Consider the following 10730-nt stretch of genomic DNA (forward strand, 5'->3'; position numbering starts at 1 on the left):
GCAGCTCACCACACCCAATTTCACCACATGACATGATATCACTTGATGTGGCATCAAAGGCAACATCATTTGGCATAAAATGAACCAAAATAAATAAGATTTAGATAGAGGTGAAAAAAGGGATAAAAAGGAAATACAACTGAAGAGTGTGCGATGTTATATTGTGGTGTGTTATGCTTCATATGTTATGTTATTTATTCTTATGTTATGGTTTTGTTATGTTATGCCAAGTACTAAGCTAAACTCCCCTCCACTTAACCCGTTCCAACTAATGTTATTTTAGCTCATTCAACTTACATAAACTATCCTTAATTTTATCGGTTGAATTTCAACCGCTGGGCGAACACTAGTTATATTAAATACAATTAAATAAATTTAAATAAAATAAAATAAAATTAAATATTATAAAAGGAAATAAAACACAATACAAGTAATAGAAAAGTGAATTTGGAATAGAATGGAAGAGGTGGAGTGGAATGAAGGTATTGGAAACTAAAATAAATGATTTAGATTTTGAATAGAATGGAAGAGTTTGAGATTTACACATCGTTAAGGCTATCCAAGAAGGAGCAACCAATCTGTACTGCAACTGCTGAATAACGCGTGTAAAGCTTGTGACTGAGTTGAAAGGTTTTCGAGCCTAGAAAAGGAAAGCAACAAACTCCAAAAATCTAAATTTTTTACAAACTACTCAGTTCCGCCCACCAAACTGCTGTATATTGAAATATAAAGTCTCCCGACCGCCCAAAACCGCCTTATTTTCCAGTCCATCGGCAATCAACAAAATGCCCGACTCTACCGAATCTATGAGATAACCTTCCATATCCGGATTCTGTTGCTTCATAAGCGCATACAATTGGCGAAATATTTCAGTGCCATTCTAAAAACAAAAGACAAAAAACTCATCAAAACATTACTTTCACTTGCCATGCAGCACAACGCTGCTGGCCAGAGTGTAACCTCCAGCATTTCCAGCGATGAGCTTTCCTTCTCCACAAACAATTGATAGCCATCGCGCAACATAGCTGTATGCAGTCGTTGCAACGTGTTAATTGGTGCTTCATGCGGTGGACGCGCGAATTGCGAGGTAAGCTGGGCGGAGTAGACATCAGCCAACACGTAGGTGGCCGCAATCCAGTAGACGATCATGAGAAACTTTGCGCGATAGCCATGATAAAGCTCCTTGCAAGCTAAATAGTACATCCCACAGCACAGCAGAGCGTAGCATCGATGCGGACGACAAGTAAAATGAAGCAAACAGTGATAAAATAATTGAATGAAATGGGAATGCAATAAATGTCAGCAGGCAACATTAGCTGATGATGCAGCTGCTGAGCGCTGAATGTTGACTGAGACGCAAAATGCTCATTAAAAGATAAAAATGCTACTCAGAACTGCATACGCACGCACACACAAACACAAAGACATACAAACTTACTCACTCACTCACTTGTCATTCACTTACATTGCTTGAGAAATAGTTGCACTGTAAACCAAATGCATTTATCGAATAGATTGTCTGGTATTTCCGCCGCCAATGACTGCACTCCAACTCGACGGTGCTGTTCCTTTTTTGCTTCACGTTCTTGTTGGTGTTGTTGTTGGCGCAGCAAACGCCTTGTCATCTCGTTGTCGCCGGTAATTTCCTTGATATAAGCCATATGAAAGATCAGCTCACCGACCCTTTCCACATCATGTTGTTGTTGTTGTTGTTGTTCATTTGATCTCTCTTGTCTTACTCTGCGCGTTTGACATGGCAAATGCCATTTGTACGGTATTGCGATGATGGCATAAAATATCGGTCCCGAAAATATGACGGTCAATATAAGGTAGGGCCAGACGTCACGTTTAAAGGGGCGTATGATGGCGAAAGCTTCATTTAGGCGGCGTGGTGCATGTGTCGCAAAGGCACCAGAATCGGCGAGAGTGAAGAAAGAGAACTCGACGGCCTTGCGACGCTCCCAGCTGAGGCTGACATCGCCGAGAAGAAAGTCGGCCAACTTCAAAATTAAAAACAAAAAAAAAAAAATAAATAAATCCAGAAGCAAATGTAAACTTTAAAAGCGATGCGGTTAAAAAGGTATACCGCCACTTATCGGTTTCAGTAAACTTGTTCATACGCCATTTGAGAAGTGCATAAATAACATACTTATGTTGCATACTTTTGGGCGCAGTTTTGGATAATTTTGCATATAGAATTATTTAACATCTGTCTTGTTTCTCAGATACTCTTTCGGCACTATTTAAAACCTTTTCAATAAGATGTTTTTTTTTCCAAGCTTACCCCATTTTGCAGCAAACCAATACCACCAGTAAAGCTATCATTCTCCGCGCCGGTATCATCGCTACGCAAGGATCCTTGTGTTCTGCCAGGCGCCTCAATATAAATGAATTGAAAATTCATATGCTCAGCCAATAGAGTTAGTAGGCAATGATCACGTCCGCCCGTCACATTTACTTCAGTAAAATCGCCATATTCATTGTCGACATAATCGTCAAACATTGTAGAGTTTGCAGAATCGTTTTCATAGTTCACCCAAAACCATGGCGGAGACTTGAACAAGTTGAAAATAAAATTAGACATAAAATGTGGAGCAGTGAGTTTGAATTGAAAATGATTGAGTAGTGCGCATTGTTAAGGGGCAAAGTGTGACAACAGACAGAAAAAGTGTATGCGGTCAAACCCAGGTCCTACCGAGTGGTAGTTTACACCTCTTCTAGCTCCTCACTGCGGCGGCCGCCANAATTAGACATAAAATGTGGAGCAGTGAGTTTGAATTGAAAATGATTGAGTAGTGCGCATTGTTAAGGGGCAAAGTGTGACAACAGACAGAAAAAGTGTATGCGGTCATACCCAGGTCCTACCGAGTGGTAGTTTGCACCTCTTCTAGCTCCTCACTACGGCGGCCGCCGTTTCTACTTACATGAAAAACTGGCACCCGAAATATGCGTCCATTGAAATTTGAGTAAACAGTCGCTGCATTGGGAAGTAACGGTACTTTCTGCAGACCTAAATTATCGCCATCATACCAATTGACCAAACGAAGATTACTAACACCATCGGGTACGGCTTGATTGTAGTAAATGCGAAAGCTATAAAAAAGTAAGGTTTAAATAAGTAGGCAGTGGGCTTGGCACTCAAATATTTGGGGTTATTAATATCGACATATGTATGTGTATCTTAAAGTTATCGAAATGGAAATGAAAAAAATTTTAATTCTCAGTTTGCAATGGATTTTCGTTAATCGTATTATTGATATTTTTATCCTTATTGATAATGCTACCGTTGTCGATATCTTTTATCGTTATTGGTATTGTTGTCGCTGCCAATATAAATTTTCAGAGATCGAAAATGACGATTAAATACCAAGATTTTTATTTTTAGATCATTGTAAAATCATTAGTTTGTTTTTTTATTTTTTTCGATAAAAAATCTATATTTTTTCTATAATTTTTAGCGGTGCTAATGGAGACTGCATTTTTATGACCGTTTAAAATTTTTAGTGATCTAAAAATTAAATCTGTAAATAACGGTTATGACCGAAGTAAAACAAATCTTAAAATAGCGATTATTCTAGGTCAATAAAATGAAAAATCATAAAGTAACGGCCAAATTTGATCGAAAAAAACAAAAATAATTTTTTAGCGGTTAAATAATGATTTTTATTTTTTTTTTTTTGACGTCGAAATTTTAAAATTAGCGTAATTTGTATTATTATCGGTGTTGTTATCGCTATCGGTATTATCGTCTNAATGAAAAATCATAAAGTAACGGCCAAATTTGATCGAAAAAAACAAAAATCATTTTTTAGCGGTTAAATTATGATTTTTATTAATTTTTTTTGACGTCGAAATTTTAAAATTAGCGTAATTTGTATTATTATCGGTGTTGTTATCGCTATCGGTATTATCGTCCTTTTCTGTTTTAATTATCATCAACGTCGCTATATGGCGCCTTTCGACTTTTATCGTTGCAAAAATCATTACTTTTATATTGATATTTCGGAGAATCCTGACTAGTACCTGCCACATTGGAATCCAGAAATCCGATGGCTGGTGGCCGATTTTTACCATCTTTCATATTTATATCTTCCTAGGTTAATCTAAGTAACTAATCGAATTTTCTCGAAATTGGATAACATTTACCATATCCGCCCCCTATTGTCGTGGGCGTGGCATTTCGCTAAATTCAACCATTTTTCACATGTATTCATGCATCCTATGCAAAAGTACCCCACGTTACAATTTTCAGCAAAAACGGAGCACATTTACTACTTTTTGCCACATTTTATATGGAGCATTTCCACTGTGCGGCAGTTACAGATATTTTTGTATCAATGCGTTGTTCGTTAAGATTACATTTAAGATAAAAATTTTTAATTTTTTTTTAAGTAATTACTGTTAAATGAATTCATATCTTACTGTACTTGTTAGATAAATAATAATAATATACTCATCGGCGTAGCCAGAATGAAATTTAAGGGGGGGCTCGACCCTATTAAGCTGGCATTTCAGGGTACTATTTTATATATATATAAGGAAAATTTGAAAGTTAGGGGGGGGGCCGAGCACCCCCTGCCCCTACCTGGCTACGCCCATGAATATACTACCAAATAAACGCCTACTAAATATTTTCTAAGAAGCTGCCCGCTTTCTCATCATACTTACGCTTTCTTCCTTGGCCTCGTTATGACAACAGCTCTCATTGGTTCCTCAAAGCGAACCTCATTAGCTTTTGGGGGATGTTTAGCGCCCCAATAAAATATGAACAAACTCAGGCGATGTGACAGCCTACGCTCCTGTATGCGTGCAGAAAGCTCATAAGGTGCACTAAATATCAAATTGACGCTTTCAATCGAACCCTGTAGACTATCTTCGACGAATTTGAAGAACAAATCTGCCTTGTCAAAGATTACAGATTTAAAGTTGAGTTTGTGAAGTTGATAAATGAAATCATCAATGTCCATTTGCATGCCTTCCAATTGTAAATCGGTGGGAATTTCAGCGCCTGCTGGTAATGGTGCGTGACGAGTGGTGAAGCTAAATTGAGGTGCTGCCAAAATGGCTAATTGGCGGGGTTTCAAGCCATTGATTATTTCAGAGAGAGCTGTGGAAGTGATGAATATAATTTTTTTTAGTAAAAAAAAAATCTGGGAAAAATAGGTTAAAATAGTGAAAGTGTTCATAAATGTATGGTTAATCGAATTATATGGTTATATAGACATATTTGCTACTTAGTTTAACAATAACTAAAATTTGCTGGAGTATAATAATCTATAGCCGGATAACTAATAGTTAAGAAAATGTGAATACCCACAGTAATTTTTTAGAAGTTCTTTAATTTCTATGCTCTATATTTCTTCTACTTTTAGCAAACAATTATGGCGTATACCTATAGCCACATCAGAAATATTCCTATCTGCATTATAAGTGATCGCACTGTATGCCAGCCCCGGTAGCCGAACAATTAAGCATAGAATAAAAACTTTCATTTTCCTTCAATAGTTCAACAACAGTCAGGTAAGTGGTTTAGCGCAATGTGTTTGCTTTATTAATTTTATTGCTTACTCTTCACATATTTATTTTAAGTTCACTTTCAATCAACTAAAATAACTTTAACTGCCTTCAGGCGCTTTTATATGCAGCGGTTGGATATGAAAATCCATTCAACGCACAAATACATTTTTGTTTTACATACAACATTTCGAGTATGTAATGATATGTGTTTTGTGTATATTTTCTTCTTACGCATATTGATTTCCTTCCGTTCATAGTTGTAGGCTGGCTGGCTGGCTGGCGCGGCTGCGCGCTGCCAAACATCATTTTTATGATATGTTGATTGTCAATTATCACATCAACTTTAAATATCGCATGTCAGCAGCAGTCAATATTCTTACGGCGCTGACTTATAAAATTTCTCGCAGCAGATTGAAAGAGAAATAAAAATTCGATATATAGCGCCAACCCTTTACCACTTTTCAAAGCTTAATTTTTGCTTTCATTGTTGCTGTTGTTGTGCCTGCCGTCTGTGGAGCTTTAAATATTACATTGTTCTTTGCCTGCGCACTGGCGCCTCCCTTTCGTTGGCCAAGTGACTAGCACCTGCAGGCATTCTTAATTTTTTATTTCTGCGCATATCCGAAATCGGGGAAGTTACAGGCAGACATTCGTATTTATGGTATTATTAAAATATCGTAAATAATTTTACTTGATATGATAATAATTTGGCTAGACAGTTGAAGTGGTGGCGCTGTATCCTGAATATAATTTATATAAGGCATACATAAATAAATAGTATTAAGTTAACCTGCTTGCTTAAGTAGATTCCAAATATTTCGTTTGGTGCATACTTTGACGGAAAGTCTTTATTATACGATCCCTGCATAAGGATTTGAGAAATTTAAATCAGTTCTAAATTTTTTCTGCTTTCAAAAAATTCTCTAAAATCATCTCAACATCATAAGGTCATCGGAAATGCACACATATATCGTAACCGGAAGCTCCTGGCATCAAGCCTAATCCAGGCATATCAAAATATCGATATTTAGACATAAATGGTAGAAATAATTAGAGATAAAAAGTTAGAAAGTAAGACAGGCATTATCTTTTCTGTAAAATTTCGGCAATATCTCGTACGCGGTTTTGTATTTTAAATGACGAAGTGATTTCAACGACCGTCTTATCATTCGAAAATACTCAACCTATTGTGCCCTCAAACATTCGTAAAAGATTTTCTAAAACGGTCTACTATAATCATCTTCACTTCACTCGAACGATCACCTAAAATGATCACCAGTAAATGATAATTCACTCATTGACCTAGCTCCTTAAATACTCTCTACTGATATTCTCAAATCATCTTAATTGATCTTTCTTTCTTTAAAAATGATCTCTTATGATTTTCTCAAATGATTAATATTCCTTTCCTCAAAAATGTTCAGTAGCCTTTGTATTTAAATGATCTTATTCAAATTATCTCTGTTGAATTTTCGATAGCTTGTGGATAATATAAGACCCACCAGAAGTTATGTAAATTCCAAGTCATGTTACGTAAGCATGGCTCTGGATACTTTGCATCTACGTTAATGTGACCACTTTTTATCCGCCTCTTGGAACATGCCTAAGTCACATTGCTTCTTAAGAGCATGCAGGGAGTTTGAAATTTCAGTAGCAGTCCTTCCTTTTCTAGTGTCTCTACCTCTTCGTTTCCTACTATGCATCTATGCCTCTATGCCCAGGTAACCAGTACAAGTGAATTTTCCTAGTTAACACCAAAATTTTTAGTTTATTTCCACACTCTAAGACACTTTTTGCAGCCGTCGTACTTGACACTATGGATTCTATGGCTGCTTAGCTATAGAAATTAATTTTTTTGCTATTAGCACTGCTATGAGAAGCTCCGTAAAGACTTTTTATTTCAAATTATTTGCAATAGAAACCTGCTCCTATGCCATATGTTGTTTTTGAACCGTTTGTGAACTGCCTCCAGCTTTCAGACCCTTGCGCCATCCATACGCCTCAATCGATAGGTGGCAGCAAAAATTACTATGACCGTATGATCTACAATTGAGCTGACTAGTAGCATTGCGGCGCATTGCAGTTTTCAGGACTAAGTAGTATATCGAGGAATACCTCCATTGCATATTCTCCTTCGGTCAAGACTTTTTCAATTTGACCAACCACCCTGTGCAATGCTGTTTTTTTTACTCTTGTTATAGGCACTCTGGGTATTGGAAATTAGATTTTGATCTATTCAGGCTTTCACATAAATGTCCATCATCCTTTCGAGTGTATTTAAGAGGAAAGATGTTAAACTAATAGGTGTGTAATTCTTAGCCGTTCTCCAAGAAATCGGCACATGCGAGAGCCTAATGCAAGCGATAAAGATGTGTTTCTGAAACATGACCTGATAAGCGCCGTCGGTCCCAGATGACTTGTATGGTGAAAAGGATTTTATCCGCCAATCAAGTTTGTACCTTGTAACCAGGTCATCTACAATATTATTTTACTCTTGTGTAACCCCCGTCGATGAGGTAAAAGTAGTGGCGAAATTTTCACCAACAATTGATTTGCTTAATAATTACTATAAAATTGTCGGAAATTCTTGTGTCATTGAAGGAAGATGATGTTACAGATGACCTGATTGTCCCAGTAATGGCAAGGCAGACTAATAGGCTACAGCTGACTGGCCGTTAATTCAATTCTCCATAATCACTTACTTAATTATTTAAGTTGGCGGTTACATACTATGGTAATGTTTGGCCGAGCTTCTTCGCCGATTTGTGGCGTGCGCCTTTATGTTATCACACGAAGGGGAGGGACCTACAGTCTTATCGCCGACTCCGAACAGCGATTGTATTTTTATGAGAAGCTGTTTTTCTTGGCCGAAATACACTGGGAGATTTCGCCGAAAACTTTTTCTTTTCTTTTGTTTTTGATGTGAGTTGGAAACTGGGCTCGATCGACTTCAGGCCCTGCGGAATGTTAGTATTCACTTCGAACCACTACCCCATAGCGCTCCCCCGCTGATCACACTCACACACGATATCATCCGCCATTTTAACTCCAACCTTGCTGCGCTTTCGAAGAATGTGGTTGATCCCTTACTGGGGTTTCTGGTGGCTTTGCCGCTATAGTGCGTTGGGCTTGTTATCCTTAATATATTATAAGCTGGTACACCCTACCTTTGGTTAAATTTTCTGGATAGATGAGTACGAGGTTCAGCTGAGAACATAATTGCTGTGCACGCGCCTCTATGCCTGACCAAATTGTTAGCTTATGCAAGTAACACTGAGGCGTTTCCTGTAATTATTCGATATATATTTCGTATGAAAATTCAATACAAGGTTTCTGAAACCTTCCGGGGTTCTCAATTATTACACGAATTTAAGACTGAGAATCATGTAAGAAGTTGTGCACAAATCTTTTGGACCTTGAAATATCTGTGTTGATCTCAATTTTTGGTTTAGTAATCTGAGGTAAACTTTCTCTGAAAGCTAACACCGGTTAAGCCACTAATTTCCATTTCTAAGGCGTACTTTCGGTTCTTATGCCATTAATTAGTAATTGAATTACGTAGTTGGTTTGCTAGATGTACAGACCACTTGCAGGATTTGAGTTACGATACGAAATCTAAAGAACTTTTCGTGAAAAAATGCAAATGCTAGAAGCAATCGAAAGCCAAATTAGAAAAGAGAAAAAAAAAATTTGAAATTGAAATCTTCACCACAGAACACTTGTGAAGCAACAGCAGCAGCAGCCTGATTAAGCTACTAATGCATTTGCGTAAATAAATAAAAGAATTCAGTTATGCCCTCAAGACAACTATGCATTCTCACGCAAAAGTGTGTAGGGAGTAAACACCTCAAACGTTCAACTAAATACTTCCCAAAACGAACTTCCTCATTTGTACTTTCAATTGTTTCGAATCTAAATTTCTTTCGACAGAAAGCGACTGTTTATGAATAGCTTAGAAAAAAAACCACTGGCACAACTGGCAAGTATTTACATTCCATGGCTTGAAGTACAAAAGCACAAAACCGACATTTGCGCGCATTGCACTGCTTTTCGCCTGTTTGTCTATTTAACATTGAAGCTTTCAAGCGTCCATTTATCATTTGGTATTTTATTTGTTTATTATTTTTTAGGTTATATTTTTTTTGTTTTTAATTTTTTTCATATTTTTTTTTTGTGAGAAATGTTTTTTTTGTCTCGGCTGTGTCTGAACTGATCTCGTCTCACTGGCCTGAAACCTGGCAATTATACTCGTATCTATACTTTTATGTGCATATTTATTTAAGTTTTCCGCTTTTATTTATCTTCTTCCAGTTTTTTTTTTTAATGCTTTTCAAGCTTTTCCCCGCATCTGCATCTTTTTTTTGGTACCTCGTTGTTTTAAGCTGAATTTTCTCCCAAAACGAATATTTTCTTACCCTCATTTTGTTGCGCGTACCAATGTTGTTGCTGCCATTATCTTGTCCTCCGCCTAGATTTAATCTGCAAACTTAACTGCGTAGCTGTGCGTGGCAAACATTTTCTATGCTGGCAGTTAAATGTTACAAATTAAAATTAGTATTTTCTTTCCTTACATACATACATACATACATACATACATACATAGGCACGTATTTATGCATTTGCGGCATGGTGGCGTCTGTTGCTCGTTTGGTTTGTTGCGGTCGGTCTGTGCTTTGCTGGCGGTCTGGGTTATGCACATTTGGGCCACTAATCGGATAATTTGTTTTTTGTTTATAGCTTTTAACGGTGTTTTCTATATTTTGTGCATACATACTTCTTTTGCTTCCTTTGACTTAACAGAGCTATGTATACATGTATACGTAGTTCTACAAGTAATCAGAAATCTGAAAGCGCTTAATGCATGCTCGAGTAAGCTCATTTGCATTTCTGTATTAAATATATATTTTAAGTGTTTTTTTTTTTTTTGTTAACAATAGTCGCTCATTGGCTGGCTTCACTCCATTAATACTTTATTTACTACTTCAGTTTTGCTACTTTTTGCGTGCTTTTATTGCAATAAGTTTACCACTCTGTTATTTTATATGTGCATATGTATCGTTCCACCTTTTCACGTATATTTTCTTGAAAAAATTTTTTTTTTGGCTAGCGTGCATTCATTGGCTGTTATCTGGCGCGCTTTCAACACCAAGTTTCCGTTTCGTGTTTGCTATAGTTTTCGTTATGGTAGATTTATCGAATTATTCAAATATTTG

General features: G+C 36.9%; 1 protein-coding gene across 1 annotated transcript in view; it reads right to left on the bottom strand.

Annotated features, from left to right (window-relative positions):
- Ir40a (Ionotropic receptor 40a) overlaps nucleotides 1-5593 on the bottom strand; it is an 8588-nt gene extending 2995 nt beyond the window's left edge. Inside the window, exons 1-8 of the mRNA XM_017625107.1 lie at nucleotides 5393-5593; nucleotides 4669-5107; nucleotides 2925-3093; nucleotides 2285-2554; nucleotides 1466-2000; nucleotides 961-1190; nucleotides 706-880; nucleotides 544-640 (exon numbers count right to left, since the gene is read on the bottom strand). Coding sequence (XP_017480596.1) covers nucleotides 544-640; nucleotides 706-880; nucleotides 961-1190; nucleotides 1466-2000; nucleotides 2285-2554; nucleotides 2925-3093; nucleotides 4669-5107; nucleotides 5393-5492 — 2015 coding nt within the window. The 5' untranslated portion in view covers nucleotides 5493-5593. The remainder of the gene's footprint in view (nucleotides 1-543; nucleotides 641-705; nucleotides 881-960; nucleotides 1191-1465; nucleotides 2001-2284; nucleotides 2555-2924; nucleotides 3094-4668; nucleotides 5108-5392) is intronic.
- Nucleotides 5594-10730: the final 5137 nt, after the last annotated feature.

Source organism: Rhagoletis zephyria, unplaced genomic scaffold, assembly GCF_001687245.7.
Source record: "Rhagoletis zephyria isolate East Lansing unplaced genomic scaffold, Rhagoletis_zephyria_1.1 Rzeph_scaffold_03894, whole genome shotgun sequence".
Lineage (NCBI taxonomy): Eukaryota > Metazoa > Arthropoda > Insecta > Diptera > Tephritidae > Rhagoletis > Rhagoletis zephyria.